Source organism: Malaclemys terrapin, chromosome 2 (assembly GCF_027887155.1).
Source record: "Malaclemys terrapin pileata isolate rMalTer1 chromosome 2, rMalTer1.hap1, whole genome shotgun sequence".
NCBI lineage: Eukaryota > Metazoa > Chordata > Testudines > Emydidae > Malaclemys > Malaclemys terrapin.
In genome coordinates this window covers 141,300,273-141,320,275 of record NC_071506.1, presented here as the reverse complement: position 1 = coordinate 141,320,275, position 20,003 = coordinate 141,300,273, and the positions used below count along the sequence as shown (strand labels likewise).

General features: G+C 57.9%; 1 protein-coding gene across 15 annotated transcripts in view; it reads left to right on the top strand.

The window, feature by feature from the left end:
* Window positions 1–20,003, top strand: part of CAMK2B (calcium/calmodulin dependent protein kinase II beta) — a 145,205-nt gene that overhangs the window by 56,341 nt on the left and 68,861 nt on the right. For all 15 annotated transcript variants that reach the window (XM_054017957.1, XM_054017949.1, XM_054017956.1 and 12 more), the window contains exons 3-5: window positions 7,406–7,465; window positions 11,863–11,917; window positions 16,466–16,531. In XM_054017957.1, the coding sequence (XP_053873932.1) occupies window positions 7,406–7,465; window positions 11,863–11,917; window positions 16,466–16,531 (181 nt within the window). The remainder of the gene's footprint in view (window positions 1–7,405; window positions 7,466–11,862; window positions 11,918–16,465; window positions 16,532–20,003) is intronic.

Here is a 20,003-nt window from a genome sequence, read left to right as displayed (position 1 = left end):
CGATCCCCTGCTGGCCACCGGGGTCAGGGTGCCCTGGTTTTCACTGGGCTTCCCCCAACCCCTCCCCTAGACATAGGTAGGCAAGGTCTCGGGATGTCCTCGGCAGCAGTCTGACCCCTCCCAGCCAGGTCAGGCTCCGGGGCACCCGCTGCATCCGCCGGGCGGCTTCCCTCAGGGACAGGGCTCGGTTCATCCAAGCGATTCCTCTCCTCCAGCTGGGCAATGAGCTGTTCTTTGGTGGACCTCCCAATGCGCAGCCCCCTCTGCCTGCACAGCTCCACCAGGTCGCTCTTAAGGCGTTTAGCATCCATCCTCCTGCTGGCCACTCGCCGGCCTGTGCTCTCAGCTTTCCACCATTCCAGGGAGACCCCTAGTGTGCCAGCCCTTCTTCAGGTCACCACCTCTCTGCCAGGGTTGAGCTGCAGACTCCTCCGCCCCTGGGACCACTCGCTGCGATCCCCCCGGGGGACCCTGTTACTGCAAAAGTCCTTCTCGCTGGTTACACATTCCCAGGGGTTAATCGCCCCCTGAAACCGTCTCTCTCTGACTGTTCAGCCCACCTGGTCCCTGTCGATCCCCCTTCCCCAGTCACTTACTGCAGGAAGTGCCATCCACGGGGTGCAGTAGATCCTTTGTCACGGAGTGTGGGGGGACACAAGGCCCTGCACCCCCGGCTTCCTGCAATTCACCATGACTCTCAGCCAGCCAGTAAAGCAGAAGGTTTATTTAGACGACAAGAACACAGTCCAAGATAGGTCTTGCAGGCACAGACAACAGGACCCCCCTCCCAATTAGGTGCATCTTGGGGTCCCAGAGCACCACAACCCCTTTGGGAGGTCAGAGTCCCGTCTGCCTCCCAGCCTTGCCTCCCAGCCAGCTCTGAAACTCTCCCCCCAGCCTTTGTTCAGTTTCCCGGGCAAAGGTGTCACCTGGCCTCTAACCCCTTCCTGGGTTCTCATGTTACATGCTCAGGTATTCTCCCTCACGGCCAGTCTCTCATCCCCCAATGCAGACCGTCCTAGCCACACTCCCCTGTCTTCCCAGCCAACACTTCCCATTCAGCATTCAAAGAACAGTCCCAGTTCGTCACACCAGTCTTTCGCTCTCTTTCCCTCTCTCTGAATTTCTGGGTCAGGGAACAGAGAAATGGATCTTACTCTCAGTGAGCGTCGGTGGCGGGGTTTGCAGTGTGTGCTGGGACGTGGGATACCCAACAGGGGCAGTTGGGGATAAAATCATTCTATGGCTGGGGAAGGATTGCCTGGCCTGACCTAGCCAGCGGTGTGTTATAAAAAGACACTCAGGATGGCCCAGGTGTGTGTGGAAGCAGATAGGGGACGGGGCTGCATGGGGACTGGCAACACACCTCTGTCACGCTTGTTATTGGAGTCACTGCACCAGCTGAATTCTGCTTCTGCTTGGCACTTGGAGTTGGGTGGAAGGGCTCTGGGAAGGGACTGTAATCTGAAGCAAGCCATCCTGCTGATCCTGCATTGCCGGAGCAATGAGAGCCGTGAGATGCAGCCACCTCTGGAGTGGAGTGCAACAACTGGTTAACACCATGCTGCCGGTGAGCGGAGGCTGTGCAGAGAGTCATCTCCGGCTAAAGCAGCCAGGGCATTTAGGGAGGCAGAATTGACTTCCATGAGTTGGGGGACAGGGCACGGTGCTTCTCACCCCACTTCTTGCAAAAGGTGTTGGGAGAAGTGGTGGTCAGGCCCTTGTGTGCATTGTGTCTGGGGGAGGCAGTGCAGCAGTTCCCAAGCCCGGTGTTGCTGGCACTGCTTCCGGCAGGGCCTGGGAGTTCCCTGGTGGTCTCCCCCCCTCAGTTCTGACTCGGCCCTGCTGCACTGCGCGGTCCGGCACAGTTTGGCTTGTGCCCAGTGCACAATAGGGAGTGATGAACGTGCTCTGTAATGGCTCCATCCAGCACTGCCTGGGCTGCGGGAGCCCCTCACTGTGTTCTGCAGCTCTCCAGCGTGGGTCCATGCCCCTCCCTCTGCTCTAGCATGAGTTCCTACGCTCTAGGGATGGGCTGGGAGATGCCTCTTCCCAGTGCCCTGACAGCTGGTGCCCTGGCTGGATGGCTGGCTCCTCTCCACCCCCAGGGCTGTGAGCCCTGGCACCAGGCTGATCCAAGGTCCTGGCCCAAGCCACCGCTTCTTCCCTGAAAGAACCCAGCCCTGCATCGGGTGATAAGGGCACCTGCTGAGATGGATTTCATTCCCACCAGCCTCTGCCCCAAGGGAGGGTGTGTCAGCAGGTGGCCCCGTCATGCCCGTGGCTCCATTAGGCTGGAAGAAGCCCACCCTCCCCTGTGCAGCACAGGGGAATTATGAGGGTCTTTCACCACCTTCTGGACCATCAGGTGTAAGCCTCCGATCTCCCCACCCCCCAAACTGGAGCAGATCCAAAGTCCATCTAGCCTAGTGTCCTGTCTCTGAGTGTGGCAGTACCAGATGCTGCAAAGGAAGATGCAAAAACTCGCAATAGCAGATGTGGGGTAATCTCCCCCCCACACACACATTATGTTTCCTCCTGACCCCTAATAGTTAGAGACTAGGTTAAGCCCAGAAGCATGAGTATTAATATCCTTTCTAATGCCTTTTTGTTAGCAGTAATGATTCTAGCTCTAGATATTGTTACCCTATCCCTCTTTGAATCTTTGCCCCAGTGATATCTTGTGGCACAGTCCACCTATGCATTGTGCGAAAAAGCATTTTCTCGCAACAGTTTTGAGTTTGCCACCTACTAATGTCGTTGACTGTCTCTTTGTCCTTGTGTTCTGAGATAGGGAGGACAGATGGCCCCTCTTATTCGCCTCCTCTAGCTTTCCAACCTGTCTTCAGAAGAGAGTTTTTCCAGCTCTTGATCATTCTCATTAACTTTCTCTGAAGCCTGTTTTAGTTCAGCAAACCCTTTCTGAGATGGGATGCCCCATCCTGCACACGGGAAGCCGCCCTGTTGATTTCTAACCCTCCTTGCCCAGACACAGCCTCATGCACCTTCAGGGGCAGTGTCTGCTGAGATAAACACTGCGGCCTGTATTGCATTGATTCCACGTTGAACTCAAGTGGTTCAGGGAGCCCTGCGTCCCCACATCACATGCGGGGACGGGATTCCCCCAGCACGCTTCCCTCTCTGTCTTTGTTCGTCAGCCACATGCTTTGCTGCACAAGCCTCCATCCAGCTGAGTTTCCACGGATACCACTGGTCAGGGGATCCTGGTGTTTCCCATTGCAAGCCCCTTTCCCACCCTCTTGTTGGTCCCTCACCCGGAGGCAGCTTTTCCAGCCCACACGTTGTTCTTGCACTTCTGCATTGGACCCTTTCCAGTTTCTCAGCATCTGTTTGGAAGCGTGGAGCCCGGAGCCGGAGACCGCGTTCCAGCAATGGTCTTACTGACGCGATGCACGGTGGTAGTTCGACTCCTACGCGTTAGTCCCCTGTTTCTACAGCTGACGATCGCATGAAGCTCTTAGCAACAGCGCTGCCCTGGGAGCTCATGTTTAGTTGTTTGTCTACCCTGACCCCAAGACCTTGTCAGAGACGCTGCTTTCTAGGACACAGCCCCCCATCCAGCAAGCATGACCTGCATTCTTTGTTCCTAGGTGGATAGCCCTGCAGTACAACGGACGTTGATCGAGTCTGGTTTTCTAAGCCCTGTAGAACTGACTTTCCCCCTCATTGCCGCTATCAAGCAGAGTGCCCCAAGGGTCGGTTTTGTTCAACATCTTCATTAACGATCTGGATGATGGGATGGATTGCACACTCAGCAAGTTCGCAGATGACACTAAGCTGGGGGGAGAGTTAATACACTAGAAGGAAGGGATAGGGTCCAGAGTAACGTAGACAAATTGGAGGATCGGGCCAAAAGAAATCTGATGAGGTTCAACAAGGACAAGTGCAGAGTCCTGCACTTAGGAAGGAAGAATCCCATGCACTGCTACAGACTAGGGATCGAGTGGCTAAGCAGCAGTTCTGCAGAAAAGGACCTGGGGATTACAGTGGATGAGAAGCTGGATATGAGTCAGCAGTGTGCCCGTGTTGCCAAGAAGGCCAATGGCATATTAGGCTGCACTAGTAGGAGCATTGCCAGCAGATCGAGGGAAGTGATTATTCCCCTCTATTCGACACTGGTGAGGCCACATCTGGAGTATTGTGTCCAGTTTTGGTCCCCCCCACTACAGAAGGGATGTGGACAAACTGGAGAGAGTCCAATGGAGGGCAGCAAAAATGATCAGGGGGCTGGGGCACATGACTTATGAGGAGAGGCTGAGGGAACTGGGATTGTTTAGTCTGCAGAAGAGAAGAGTGAGGGGGGATTTGATAGCAGCCTTCAACTACCTGAAGCGGGGTTCCAAAGAGGATGGAGCTCGGCTGTTCTCAGTGGTGGCAGATGACAGAACAAGGAGCAATGGTCTCAAGTTGCAGTGGGGGAGGTCTAGGTTGGATATTAGGAAACACTATTTCACTAGGAGGGTGGTGAAGCACTGGAATGGGTTCCCTAGGGAGGTGGTGGAATCTCCATCCTTAGAGGTTTTTAAGGCCCAGCTTGACAAAGCCTTGGCTGGGATGATTTAGTTGGGGTTGGTCCTGCTTTGAGAGGGGGTTGGACTAGATGACCTCCTGAGGGCTCTTTCAACCCTATGATTCTATGATTATTTACCACCCCTCCCCCCAGTTTTTGTGTCACCTGATAAATTGACCAGCAACGAGGCAATATTTTCTTCCAGATCACTGGTAAAGATACTGAATAGTGTTGGGCCCCTCTAGAAACACCCCTGTGGGGTGATGATCCTCTGTTAACACGCTCTTTGGGAGATCTATCAGTTAGCCAGTTTGTAGTCTAACATGTTAAATTGATTGTGTATGTTTTTTAAATCAGAATGTCATGCAGAGCTTGGGGCAAGGAGGGTGTGACGTTGCAGTCTATATGGTTTTATAAAAATATGCTAATGAGTGAATATAATGTAACTGGAATATGCTTCATGCAAAAGGTCTCTTGTAAGGTATCATTACAAGCTTATAATCTACTGAGTGTGGTCATCCTATTTGTATAAATGTATCACTCTTGTATCTGAAATTAGAAATATGAAATATTACTCTGAGGTAATTATGCAAAGTGTGGGTCATTAATGGTGGTTTCGAATCTTGATGACTCCCATTAACCAGGACAATTGTCTGCAGATGGCTGTGTTTTACCTGTAAGTCTTCCTGTATACAGGTGTGCTGGCAAGTGGGCAATGAAGTCTTGCAGTGACATGTGATCATGTCACCTGAAGTGGAATCCATCTTTAACCTGATGCTTTTCCATTGAGAAGGGGGGTGGGGGGAACCCAGAGAGGGACAAAGGATTCCCGCCTTATGCAAAAGATATATAAAGGGGCGGAACAGAACAAAAGGGAGGAGCCATCATGAAGAATCCCCTAGCTACCACCTGAGCTGGAACAAGAGCTGTACCAGGGGAAAGAATGGTGCCCAGGCCTGGGAAGGTGTCCAGTCTGAGAAAAAAACTTACTGAAGCATCTCTGAGGGTGAGATTATCTGTATTCAGTTTAATTAGACATAGATGTGCGCGTTTTATTTTATTTTGCTTGGTGACTTACTTTGTTCTGTCTGTTACTGCTTGGAACCACTTAAATCCTATTTTCTGTATTTAATAGAATCACTTTTTACTTATTAACTCAAAGTATGTATTAATACCTGGGGGGGGGCAAACTGCTGTGCATATCTCTTGATCAGTGTTATAGAGGTCAGACAATTTATGAGTTTACCCTGTATAAGCTTTATACAGGGTAAAACAGATTTATAAGGTGCAAGTTCACACACAAGATGACAACAAAACCCTAATGCTACCCCATAGAAATGGCAATAAGAACATCACCGTACCTAGCCTTTCGTTTACAAATGGTGCCATTTTCTCTGGGTCCACCACAATTTCGCACCCGGACTCCTAGTCAGACAGCCCCACAGGACCCTTGCCGTGTGTCAGCACTAATACAGGGAGCAGCTGCTGCTGGTTTACAGAGATCACGCTACTGCCTTGTTTCTGGCTGCCCGGATGCAATTAACGAGGCCAATGTTGCGTTGGGCAATTTGCTTCCTGCACTTGAAGCCACCCTCCCTCCCTCCCAACAGAGTGATCCTGTGGGGCAGAGTGAAGGCCGGCTGGCTAGGCTGGGGGAAACCTCCCTGGGGGGTGTTGGGTTGGGGGAGGCTTTTCCAGGGTACTGGGGAGATGTAGGAAGGCTTGAACTGACTGAGAATTTTGGGAGTGTCTATGGGTGAGTCTGGGGTGATGTGGCCCCGTGTCTTGGTGGTGTAGGGGACCCGGCTGGGTGGCAGAGGCCTGACAGAGCAGGTGTAAGGGAATCAAAGAGAAGAGGTGACTTGATCACTGTCTGTAGGGAGCTTTCTAATGTTCGGGACATGTTAGCTGAACAGACACGCTCCAATGGCTGGACCCTGCTGTTAGGGAAATTCAAACTGGAAACAGACACAACTTCTGAAGTGGGGGGACGAGTAGCCACCGCAACCGATTCTCCAAGGGCAGGATGGGCAGACTCTCCACCGTGCCGGCTCTTTGCAGTGAGAGCGGATGTCTTTCTAAACACCATGTGCTCGTCACTCCCCCGGCAGGGGAGAAGAAATCCCAGTACCACAGGACTTGCTGGCCAAGGTTCTCTGGCTTGTGCAATGCAGGAGGGCAGACTTGATGGTCACGATGGGCCCTCTGCAGGGCCGGCTCCAGGCACCAGCTTGGCAAGCAGGTGCTTGGGGCAGCCACTCCGGAGAAGGGCGGCAGGTCCAGCTATTGCAGCAATTCGGCGGACAGTCCCTCACTCCCGTTCGGAGCGAAGGACCTTCCCCAAATTGCCACCACAGATCACGATCGCGGCTTTTTTTTTTTTTTTTTTTGGCTGCTTGGGGTGGCCAAAACCCTGGAGCCGGCCCTGGCCCTCTGGCCTTGAAATCCATCCGTCCACGACCCTGACCCGCCTGAGAGCCCTCTCCCACATGAGATCCCTGGTGGCCTTGGGCTGTCAGTCCCCAGCCCTGTGTGCATTGGAAAGCCAAGCGTCTGCTCCTGGAAGGAAGAGAAGAGGGGGCTTCTGCAGCCTGCATTGCTGATGTAGCTTGGCTTCTGATATCCTCTCCTCCAACCCCAGTCTGTCTGCTGTATTAAAGCCCATGCCCTTTGGCCCGGTCCCGCTCTCAGGACGGGAGACTTGGGCTCTGGTTGGGGTGCTTGGTGGCGCTTCACGCTAGTGCCGGCCCTTGATAAGCAGGATAGGTGACGAGTGCCCCTCTTTGCCCCCAGCCCGCCAGGGCTTGCTGAGCATGTGGCATTGCTGCATCAGGTGATACTGTTAACGGGGCTTGTTCTCTCTTCCGTCTCCAGATCATCAGAAGTTGGAGCGCGAAGCCCGGATTTGCCGTCTCCTGAAGCATTCCAACATCGGTGAGTGCTTGCCGTGGGGCGGGGGAGGGTGACAACCTCCCCAGGAGGGCCGGAGGAGGAGATGAGGAAGGATGCCCCTCCCCGGGATTTTGGTTGACCCAAAACGACCTGAATTTGACCCAATTTTGCTCATAGTATTGGCACCCCCCCAAAATGCATGTTCCGGTGAATGTATGGTTCACCCCAAAAACGTCACCCAGCTCTAGCCAGATGGGGTAGAAGTAGCCGGCAATGCAGACATGTCCTTGGGAAGCCTGGGTTTTAGAGCTTCAGCGGAGGTGGAGGAGGCGGCATATGCTGCCGGCAGATTTCACACCTCAGCAAGGGCGTCTGGCTATGCCCTCGGTCCCCCGGTCCAGGCGGCTGCTACCCATGCGTGCAGGTAGCTGGTCTGGTGGAGCGCGTTGAGACCAGAGGAAGAATGCGGGAGCCATCCGGCGCGAGGAGAAAGAACTTGCAGGCCGCACCAGTGCTTGTTGCATGCCAGTCTCTTGCTCGTTTAAAGACATCGGCTCAAATGCAGGGAAACTGCTGACGGGGATAAATGCTGGCAACTGGGGCTGATCCTGACCAGCCAGGCTGCCTCCTGCAGCACAGCGTCCCCAGGCCCAGCCTCCGCCCTGCACGGGGCGTGATACAGGCCCCCTGGAGAACCATTGCAGCATGGGGGTGCAGATCCAGGGCCCGGCGCAGCGATGCATTGATAATGGCCAAGTTAACAGCCCTGTGGAAGAAGGCCACAAGCCCACGCCTGCCCTCAGCTGCTGGCAAGGGGGTGATTAAAACAGGAGGTTTTAATCAGCAGAGCATTGGGCAGGTCTTTCCTCCCAAGCAAGTGGCCAATTAAAACTTCACGGCCCCCCCAGCACCAGCGCGCGCTCTGGTAATGCCACTTATTTGTGTCAGTTCTTGTTCTTGTTTTTTTTTTTTTTTTTTTTTTTTTTAAGTTTTCCTCTGTCCCCCCCTTTCCCCTTGAAGTACATCAGTTGCTATGGAAACAGTGTCGTCACGGCCATCTTCTAATCTAGGTGGAGATGGCCACAAGTGCAGGAGAAAGTCAGTTTATATCATGGGCTGAAACTGATACTGGGAAACGTGGGAGGGTGAATGATGGGCACGGGGTGTGTGTGTGTGCGTGTGCATGTGACAAACACAAGCTCAGTTAGGGGCAAACCACAAATCTTTGTGTCCTGGAACAAGTGTTTGGGGAGCGTCTGGACTGGCCTTCACAAATAGATTTTAAGGCCAGAAGCAGGGCCGGCTTTAGGATTTTTGCCGCCCAAAGCAAAAACAATTTTGGCCACCCCCTCCCCCCGCCCCCGGTTCTTTAATTACCCCACCCCCGGCCCCGCCTCAACTCCGCCCCTTCCCCAAATCCCCAGCCCTGCCTCCTCCCCCCAGGCTCTCAAGCCTAGGAGGGAGGGAGGGGGAGAAGCGGTGCTGCACCGCGGCCACTCGGAGTCTCCCCCTCCCTCCCAGGTTTGAGAGCCTGGGAGGGAGGGGGAGACGCTGAGTGGCCGTGGCGCGGGCGCCGCTTCTCCCCCTCCCTCCCTGGCTCCCAAGCCTGGGAGGGAGGGGGAGCAGCAGCGCGCGAAACGCCCGCTCGGGATCTCCCCCTCCCTCCCAGGCTCTCAAACCTGGGAGGGAGGGGGAGACTCCGAGTGGCCGCGGTGCGCGAAACAGCTGATTCGCGCGCCGCTGCTCCCCCTCCCTCCCAGGCTCTCAAGCCTGGGAGGGAGGGTGAGTAGTGGCGCGCGAATCAGCTGTTTCGCGCGCCGTGGCAGCAGCAGCGGAGGTGAGCTAGGGCGGCCGGGGCACATTTTTAGAGGCAGCATTCTGGCGCCGGCCATGCCGCCCCTAAAAATGTGCTGCCCCAAGCACCAGCTTGTTTTGCTGGTGCCTAGAGCCGGCCCTGGCCAGAAGGGACCATCGCGATCCTCCAGTCTGACCTCCTGCACACCACAGAACCTCGCCCGCCCACTCCTGTAACAGACCCCGAACCTCTGGCTGAGTCACTGACGTTCTCAACTCCGGATTTCAAGTTACAGAGAATCCACCATTTTCACTAGTTTAAACCTGCAAGTGACCTGTGCCCCATACTGCAGAGAAAGGCGATTCCCCCCCAAGGTCCCTCTGCCACTCTGAGCTGGGGGAAAATTCCTTCCCGACCCCAAATCTGGCTGTCAGTTCGACCCTGAGCATGAGGGCAGGACCCACCAGCCAGACACCTGGGAAGGAATTCACTGTAGTAACTCGGAGCCCGCCCCAGCCAGTGTCCCGTCTCCAGCCATGGTGTTAATCGCCCAGAGTTAGCTGCCTATCTCAAGTCAGTTAAAAACGTCAGTGTGGACAAGCACCTCGGGGCAAAGAGGCACAATAATAGGGTCCCTGGCTCCTTATGAAGCCCTCAACACCAGGCCGCCGTGAGTGTACAGTATGCCTATTCAGGGCTGGTGGTGTCTTATGCTCCCTTTTGCACTAATAGCCACGTGAGGGCCTAGGAAGTTAGAAGAAGAACAGGAGTACTTGTGGCACCTTAGAGACTAACAAATTGTCCCCACATCTGCCTTTCTCACTAGATACCCTTTCTACTCGTCAGCAGAACCTTTGCCATGTTGTAATTATTGCAAAAAACATTCCCACCCCACCCGAGCTTAAATTAACCACATTCTAACATGAACTAGCCCTGAGGCTGGACAAGTTGAAAATCCAAGAAAGGGCTCCAAGTAGCAAAACATCTTCCCTCAAGCCAGAATCGCTTCCCTTCCCTCCAGAGGAGTCGGATTGCTTTTGTTTGGCAGTGGAACAGTCCCGAGCTCTTTGTCAAACCCCTTCTGGTCTGATGGCATCACAAAGGGGCTGGGGAAAGTGGCCCCGTTGAAGTCACTGATCAGGAAAGCTGATTTCGGGGAGAGCTCCAGTCTCTGCAGGGAGGATCAGCCAGAGCTGCCCCCGCCAAGTATCTGAGCTCCCCTTCAGCCAGCTCTGGGGAGCCCCCGCAGGGCCAGTTACAGGCTCTCACCACTGCCAAGCCCACCGTGTCAGTGCATTAGCTTTGAGATGCATGAGCTGGCTTTAGCATGCGCTGCTCGTGTTTCTAACCGGATGCTTCCCCCATTTGTTCTTTTCCCTGGTTTCTCCTGGTCCTGTCTCCCCTGGATCTCATCGAGAGTCTGATTCTGGGCTTAGACTTTTAGGCGCTGAATCAAACTGGGATCTGAATCGCACAGATCCAGGGCCTGGGGCTCCAACGGCAGGAAAAGTGGTTTGCAAAGAAACCGACAAGTTGCCAATGGAAATGGATTGTCTGGAATGAGCCTCTCCCTGGGCATCTGTACTCCAGGGCCAGCTGCGTCTGTTCTGTTTCTTTTCCCTGGCCCCCTTTCTGCCATCGCTGCCCCAATCCCCCGCTCAGCCTCTCTTCCCGAGCTCACCCTGGTCCTGTGTGTAGTTAGTTGTGGTTCTCAGTCCAGTTCCTAAGGGGATGGGCGTCCACCTCTCCAAACCATCCCAGCAATGGGGCACTAGCCTGCACCTCATCTTTGGGAAGCGAGGCTGCCTGCACCCCGTCCATCCTGCAGCCCTGCCCGCGGAGATGAACTCGGCAAGGCTGTGCGGTGGAACCATAAGGCAGCTGCAGCTAGTGCAATATGGTGGCCGCTTTGCTTCTTGAGTGGGTCGCGGGTAGAGAGTGTAGAAGACCCATGTGCTCTGAGATGGACACTGGCTGCTGCTTAACTTCTGGGGGGAGCAGATGGAGTCTCTGGTGGGGCATCTGCCTGGGGGATGTCTCTGGAGTGCCACTGTAGGTAGGATCAGTGGAGGCACTGGAGGCTGGGGAAGGACCTCACTCCACCAGAGCCTGGATTTGCTAAGCTTTTGGGCCTGTGGCAAAGCTCATCTTATCTTGGGCTGGGTGGCTGGGGCTGCTACCGAGGGCGGTGATCCACCTAGGCCGCCTGCCCCTAGCAGATAGATCCTTTGTCCTCCATGTACCATAACGCACCACATGCGCTGAGATCTGCCATTGATACTGAATGAAACAGCCTTGGGGCCCCGGGTCTTGGTAACTCCCGGATCGGGCAGGGGGCAGCATGATCCAAGCTGAGCTCCAGGCTCGGGACTGTCCCTCCAACCCCGTGCCCCAGAACTAAGATTCCCAGGCAGGCTTAAGTGCAAGTGCTGGTGCCCGGACATCCCAAGCATCACCACAGGTTCCTGGGCCCGGCTGCTAGTGCCCGATTCTGGAGGGGAGTCCTGGCAGCTCTGCAAGCCTCTGGAAACACATCTCGTGGTAGGTATCGTCCCGCAAACGAGTGAGAGGCCAGTCCCCAGGGCTCCATCCGGGCATCTGTTCCTAGAGCAAGGCAACAGCTGACGCTTGTGCTCCTTTGCAGTTCGTCTCCATGACAGCATATCCGAGGAGGGCTTCCACTATCTCATCTTTGATCTGTAAGTAGCTAAAGAGTCGCCCTGGGGTGTGGGGGGGTTCTGGGCAACGCGGCTCTTAATTCGCCCTCGGAACCGGCCATAGCGTAGTTCATTTGCTGTAACAGGAAATTCAGGACAGCTGTGTCTGGCTGTGTTTTTCCAAGAGTTTGAATTCAGTTCTAGGCCGGCTGCCCTGAAGCAGCTGTCAGGGAGGGGACTGGTGTGAGGGTGAGATGGGGCGGGGGGGGGCGCAGAGGGTGGAAGGGGCTTGGGAGCTTTTGCCCCTCTGGGCAGGAAGGAGAATCCCTTTGTGACGGAACGGATTTGACCTGGGAATGTTGCCTGGGAGTTACATTGAGTTACCTGAGCTGTAACCTGAGCCAGGAGGGGGGTGGGGAGAAGTGACACCTTCTGGCCGGGAGACTGAACAAAGGAGAGGAGGAGCAGAGGGGAGGGGAGAGAAAGTTGCTAGGGGGATTTGGGAGTTTCTGTTTTGGGCTGGGTGGTGCAATACAGGGAACCCCAGGCTGGGGTCTAAGCTCCCTGAACCCCCTCAGAAGGACTTAATTGAAGGGTCCTGGTTGTACCTACAAGCTCTGCTGTAGACTGCGTTCGTATTGTCCAATAAACCTTCTGTTTTACTGGCTGGCTGAGAGTCACAGTGAATCTCAGGAAGAGGGGTGCAGGGCCCTGACTCCCCCACACTCTGTGACACCCGTCTCTCCCCCCTTGGAGATTTGTCTTTCTCTCTGCTTCTCCTCCTGGGCTGGGGAGGTAAGATACCGTTGCGATTTACATTGCTGGAGCTCCTGCTCCTGGACCAGGACCCCATCGGGCTAGGCTTGGTCTTAGCATCTGCTGTGCCCAGAGGCCCCATTCTTCCCACTGCTGTCTGTCCGGAGCAAGATGCTTGACTCCCTCTGTTGTGCTAGACACAGAGCAGAGAGCCGGTCCTTGCCCCTAGGAGCTTCCAATAGAAGTCTAAGACCAGGGACAGCTGGTGGATACAGGCAGATGGGGGAGTACATGGAAGCAATAAGGAAGGCTACGATTTTGTCATGGAGATCATGGAAGTCACGGATTCCGTGACTTCCAAAGACTTTCGTGACTTCAGCCCCGGCAGCTGGGAGCTCCAGGGTCCCGCTGCCTTCTGCAGCAGCAGGGAGCTGTGAGGTACCCTTGCTGCTTGAGGCAGTGGGCCCCCAAGATCCCAGCCACCATGGGCAGCAGGGATACCCCACAGCTCCCAGCCATCTCAGGCAGGGGGGTACCCCACAGTTCCCGGCTGTCTCAGGCAGTGGGGTACCCCACAGCTCCCGGCCTCTGTGGGGGACCCTGGCAGCTTCCGGGCCACCGCTGCGGGACAGGGGGACCTTAGCAGCTCCCCATGCTGCGGGAGGGGAGAGGGCAGGAGGATCCCCCCAGGCCACCACAGGCAGCAGGGGGATCCCCACAGCTCCCCACTGCGGTGGTGGTAGGGGGATTCCCACAGCTCTCCACCGCTGGGAGGGGGCAGGGGGACCCTGGAGTTCCCCTTTGCCACTGGGGGTAGGAGACCCTGGAGCTGAGTCCCCACAGGTGGTGGGGACCCCAGATCTCCCAGTAGGGTGACCAGATAGCAAATGTGAAAAATCGGGACGGGGGCAGGGGGTAATAGAAGCCTATATAAGAAAAAGACCCAAAAATCGGGACTGTCCCTATAAAATCGGGACATCTGGTCACCCTATCTCCCAGCCACCCCGCAGCTGCCCGTCCCTTCCCATTTTATCATGGATATTTTTAGTAAAAGTCACAGGCAGGTCACGGAAAATTCACGGAAGCCTGCGACCTGTCCCTGATTTTTACTAAAAATATCCATGACAGAACCTTAGCCTTAGCAATGAGACAGTATTGGTCAGCTGGGCAGGCGGGGTCTCCCACACTAGTGACACGATTTCAGTAGACCTCCCGGCGAATGAGTTTTAAGGAGGGATCGGCAGGTGGCTAAGGAGGTGGCTCTGGGGCTGTTTCAGGGGAGCATCTCCCAGCTGGAGAGAAATGTGTGTGTGAAATGTAACAAGGGGGCGGTGCTGGCTGGCACGACTGGCAGACCAGAGGCAGGACCGGTGAACGACACAGAGTGGGCAGGGTGGGGATAGGCCGGGCAAGACCTTGAAAGTAGCTTGTCTGATGCACGTGAGAAAAGGCTCCTAGGACTGGCCCCCGGCACGCTGTGCCCAAGGCAGGAAGGGCTAGTGGAGCCTAGCCAGATGACCACGCTTGTCTGTATTGCAGTAGTGCCCATGGGTGCCAGTCAGGATCCGGCCCAGCAGTCGCTAACCAAAGCAGCCCTGGCCCTTGGTTTCTCTGAGGAGGCCGGGGCTGAGGCCAGAGGTGGAGCCAGGGCAGGCGACCAGCATGAGGGTGTTAGGCCTGGCGCCTTGGCTCCAGAGAGCCCTGGGACCCAGTGCTTTGTGCCGGGCCGGCGCGGCGCATCTGGGGGGCGGCGGAGACCCGGTGTGCTGTGCTCAGCTGCCTCTCGCCTCGTTCCAGATATAGCAGCTGGTGAGCTCATCACTCGGTGCCTCTGACAGCTCAGTTATATTTAGCTCTCCTCTGAGTCACGGCAGCTCCAGGTTCCCTGTGCTGGAGTTGCACAGACCTTGGCGTGTCCTCAGCCTGCTTTGGGAGGGGAATCAAGAGACACGGGTTTGCCCCGGGCCACTTGGCCCTGGTGGCTGAGCTCACCCCGGTCACCTGCTCCCCCCGCGCCGTAGGGCCGGGACATGGGCTCTTCACTTCCATGGCCAGCCAGGGCTTGAAGGACAGTGAAAGGGGAGGGCTTGCCCTGAGCTGAGGAGGAGGGGGACCGGTGCTCTCCCCGCCCCCCGTTACTGTATCCCCAGTCAGTACCGTGTCACAGCTCAGCAGGAACAGAGCTCGCGCCTCCTCCCAGCCTTGGCCAGGCCTGGGGTAGCCGGGATCTCCCCCCACAGACAGCTCCCTGCCCTGCCCCCCACAGCGCCCCCTGCTGGGCGAGGCCGGGGCTGGAGTAGTTGGGAGTTCCCCCCACAGACAGCACCCTGCCCCGCCCCCACAGCACCCCCTGCTGGGAGAGGCCAGAACTGTCCCTGTGATCGCACTCGTGTGTTGATTTTTGCCATCCATTCAATTCAGGAGCATCGGCTCTTTCAGCCCCTCCTGGCCTGCCATGGCTGTGGGCTGAATTTGCGTTGGCTTCCCCGGGGGCTTGATTATCAGACAGACCAAAGTGCCCACAAGCCCAGCTGGCAGGTGCCTGGCCTCCCCGGGAACCCAGCCTGCAAGCTGCCCTGCCCCTCCTCCTGTCCGCATGAGGCCAGTCACACCACAAGAGGGAGGGGGAGACTCACCTGGGGGCTGTCGGGGTGCAGACGAATGCCTGCGGTGCTGTGGTGCAGAGACGTGGGGATAGATGGCGGAGAAACATGGAGTCGTCTCCCTTTCTGCCACATGGGAGTTGAGCTCCCTCATGTTGGGGCTGGCGATGAGCTGGGGGAGGCGGGCTGCCGGCAGCCACGTGGGCAGAGTGGAGACAGCCAGCATAGGCAGGCAGGAGCAGAGTGTCCCGGAAAAGCAGGGCTTGGCGATCGGAGAGGAGCAAAGAGGGATGGGGGGAGTCCAGCGAAGTGAGGGCGTCCTGGCACTGGGACCTCAGCCAGCCAGAGGGGACATGAGCCGTGGCAGAGACTGGGGTGGCATGGGGCTCCATGGGCATCACCGGCAGGGACTTGACTCCTCTTATCAGCAAGGAGCTTGCTTTGATCAGGCTCCAACCCCATTGCCCAGCCCCTGCCCTGTGGCCCCCAAACCTGGTATGCCCCTGGTCCAGACTGATTATTCTCTCTATAAACACCTCCAGGGGGGCAAACCCCCGGGAAGGGCAGAGTCACTGGAGCTACAGGCCAATGGGACTGGACTCAGTGACCCAGGATTTCCTTGCTGCCTGATGTCCTATGGCCGTGTCCCTCAGGGAAGGAGCAGGGCTGGCCTCAGTCCGCTGTCATTGACTCGCTGGGCTGGGCCCAGGCTGGCACCTGGGTTCCTGCGTAGGATGGACGAGGGAGGAGGCCCAGGCCCTGCCTGCTCTCCCCTGCCCATTGCCAGGGTGCAGGGCACAGAGGGGCAGGCAGTGCCCCCCACTTGGCACCCGATACCCCTCGTATCCCCGGAGAGGCACTGGGTTTCAGCTCACCCATACTGAGGGGCTTCCCAATTGGCGTTGGGGGTGGGGAACATGGCAGCCGCCGAATCGCTGCTGTCTGGATGCCGGGGCTCTGGGCGCGTGTGCCATGCAGCCCGCGCTCTTTGCCTTGGTCATGCTGATGAGCCAGGGGTGAGCTCTCTGGAGGAGCAGAGGGTGCAGCTCCCCCACGCCTAGGGGATGAACACTGGGGCCTGGCTGTCAGCTGGGGATGGAGCCGTGGCCTACTCTGGTTCTCCAGTGCCGGGCTGGCCCCACTCAGCAGGTGCCCCGCGAGGGGTTTGGGTGGGAGCCGGGCACTGGGGCCTGGGAATTGGGAAGGTGAACTCTGCCTCTCTGTGTTTCAGGGTCACTGGTGGGGAGCTCTTTGAAGACATCGTGGCCCGGGAATATTACAGCGAAGCCGATGCCAGGTGAGTGGCAACTCCCCACCCCCCACTTTCCCCTCCGCCCTTCTCCCCTTCCCTCCCCCGCTTCTTTCTGTTCCCTGATCCCATGCCAGCTGTACCCGTCAACATTAACCTATTCATGACCTGGACAGAGCCGGGGGGACCCCAGAGATATCGCCAGGTGATAGCCAAGTTCCTATGCCTTTGGCACTGCCGTGCCACGTGTCCTGCTGTCACATCCAGCACTGGGTCCCTCTGCTGTGGATCAGTTCACAGGGCCCCTCAGCCGCCCTGGGCCTGAAAACAGGTGCCTACCCCATGCTCCCTGAGGACGAGGGGGAGAGTTGCGGCAACTCTCCCTCTGGGGCCCAGCTGGCTTCTGGGGCGCAGCCAGAGAGGCAGAGGGGTGGTGGGACCCCAGGCATTTGTGCTTTCCTCTCTGGGGAGTTCACGGGGGGTTCGGGTCGTCAGGGGGATGAGTCTGGTCTTAGCCTAGTCCCTTAGGGAGTACTCACAAAGCCACCACACAGCTGGGTGCAGTTGCCAGCCATGCACCGGGGGCCAGGGTTGCTGTAGGTGCATTGGCACAGCAGCAGGGGAGGGGGCGTTCTGGATCAGAGCCAAGGGGTTGGGCTGGGGAAGAGGGCTCAGGACCGGACGAACTACTGGTGAGGCTCTGGCAGAGCTGTGGGGCAGGGCCAGGCGGGATGTAGGGGAGCACTGAGCTGCAGTACTGGAGTATTGTCCCAGAGCAGGAAGGGTGCAGTGTCCCTCCCTCTGGTCCCAGCCTGGCTGTTGGGGCCCGGCAACTGGGAGGACGCTGACCCTCCCACAAGCAGCTGGAGTCAGTGGGGCTTGTTTCAGCCATCGGGGAGCAGCGGGCACAAAGCAGCAACCTGGTAGAGAGTGTGGGGGACTGGGAACAAACTGCAGGGACAGGGCATGTCTGAGGGCAGCCGCAGGGCTTGGGGGCATCACTGACAGGGGCCTGAGCAGTGGGTTCCCTGCAGGGTCAGAGGCACTGGTGATTGGTGACTGGTCACGCATGGGCTCGGCCGGTAACGTGCCCGTTCCTGGTCCCGTCCGACTGGAGCACGCTGGCCCCCTCCCACCATGTGCTGATCCCCAGAATCTCGCTGTTCGCTGCTTGTCATCTCCCCAGCCCCCTTGTGAACAGGCCGGGGGGCCCTGGGCCGGGCAGGCACTGGGACTGTGCCAGAGGAGGTCCGATGTCCGTCACGCTTCTCAGGCTCAGACGGTTCCCAGCCACAGGGACCTGGCCAAGCTGGGCTCTAGGTAATGACCTCACACGCCACCCCGTCTCGGCACTTCTGGGGAGACCCGGGCTCAGGGCCCCTGAGCAGCTTCATTGCCGTCCCAGGCATCTGATGCTTTCCCCAGGAGGGGGATGTGGCCTAGGACAGCGGGCAGGCATCCGATCAGGATTGAGGGGCCGTGGCAGAGCTATATGTGTGGGGAGCCCGGGGCTGGGATAGCAGGGGGCTGTAGGTCAGGACTGAGGGGCAGTGGCAGAACTCTGTGTGGGGAGAGCTCAGGGCTGGGCTAATGGAGTTGGGGCTGGTGGCAGGTGCTAATCAGTTTCCCTCTCCATGCAGCTCCCACCTCCCCGATCCCTGGGCTGTCAGTGGTGGGAGCCCCCTGCCAGGGGAGTCCGTGTGGGGCAGCCCCACAGATTAGATCTCTCCCATGGCATTCAGCTACTCAGGCCTGTCCCTGCTGGGTTTGCTGACAGCCGGGGGGAGGGAGGGAGGAGAACCCCAGGGGTTTCCAGCTCCCAAGTTCTACCCATTAGTCCATGCCGCCTCTATTAAGGCTCCTCGTTGCCCCAGCATCCCAGAGGCACTGCCCTAGCCTTGTAGCCCAGCTTGCTTTGTGGGTGGCAGGGGAGGAGTCTCGGGGTTGATTTGTGACCCAGCAGGGCAGCGGGGAGCTGCCCCCAAGAGGCCATTTCTGCAGATTCACTCCCCTGCCCATTGCCCCCTATTCACCAGAGAGCTTCCAACCCCATGTGAGGCCCTGCCCTGCACTCCTGTGGCCTCCCCCTGCCTCAGGGGGAGCTCTCAGACTGTATTTTGGCCCCCTGGGCACCCGCCCAAACCCCTGCGGGTGGGGGCCTGCTCCGAGCATCAGGCTGCGGCAAAGGGAGGCAGAATCCAGACAGGACGTCCCAGTGGCCTCCACCCACTCCTGGTGTTCCCCTGAGGTGCGGTGAGGCCAGGCTGGGATGGGATGGATCTGTGGGACTTTCTCCCCGCGGAGAGCCCAGCTCCTCCTGGTGAGTCCACAGTTGGGGCCTTCCCCTTTCCATGGCATGGCTCTGTGGAGCGGTGGCTTCCCGCGGCTGCGATCCAGAGAGCACCCCCAGATCCCACCCCCACGCATGCCGAGGGCTCCCCTCCTCTGCCCTCACCAGCGGCGCAGCCCAGTGGAACAGACCTGGAGGCTCTTGGTCCGTATCAAACCAGCCCGATGGGGCGCTATGGGCAATGTCCACTCCTCAGAGGCCCAGGACTGGAATGGAGGGGCACGGACAGAGCTGAAGCCAGGGTGCCCAGACTGGAATAGCAGGGAGAGCCACTGGGCCGGACTGAGGTACATGAACAGAGCGGTGTGGTGCCAGTTAGGAATAGCAGCCAGGGCTGTGGGTTGGGGTTGAGGGGCACTGGCGAAGGTGGGGAGCACAGGGCTGGGACCGCAGGGGCTGTGGATCCGTGAGGAGAGCTTGGACCTGGGGCTCGTTGTTGTTGGTTGGGGGAGGGGGCAGGAGCTGGGCCTAAGTGCTAGGGCCCCATGCAGGACTTGTGGAGCTGGGATTCCTTTCCCCTTACTTAGCACTGGCAGAGCTGGGGGGAACCGAGGGCTGGGATAGCAGGAGCTGCGGGTCAGGAGTGAGGGGCACCGGTAGAGCTGTGGGGAGGACCCGAGGGCTGGGATAGCAGGGGCTGTGGGTCGGGAGTGAGGGGCACCGGTAGAGCTGTGGGGAGGACCCGAGGGCTGGGATAGCAGGGGCTGTGGGTCGGGAGTGAGGGGCACCGGTAGAGCTGTGGGGAGGACCCGAGGGCTGGGATAGCAGGGGCTGTGGGTCGGGAGTGAGGGGCACTGGTAGAGCTGTGGGGGGAGACCCGAGGGCTGGGATAGCAGGGGCTGTGGGTCGGCGTGAGGGGCACCGCTGAGCTGTGATGGGGAACCCAGGCTGGGACAGCGGGGCCGCGGTGGGTCAGGATCAAAGGGCATTAGTAGAGATGTTGGGGACGCTCAGGGACGTGCTAGCAGACCAGGCTGTAGGTCAGGCTTGAGGGGCATGGAGAGAGCTGCTATTTTGGGAGGGGGGGCGCAGCCCCAGCCCGCACGACCCCTGACTAGATAGTGGGGTCACCCTGCCAGGTCATCCATTCCCAAAGCCCCAAGACGGTGACCCTCCTCCCACAGCACCTGCAGCCTGTTCCCTGCTCTGCGCTCATTCTGGGGCTGCTGC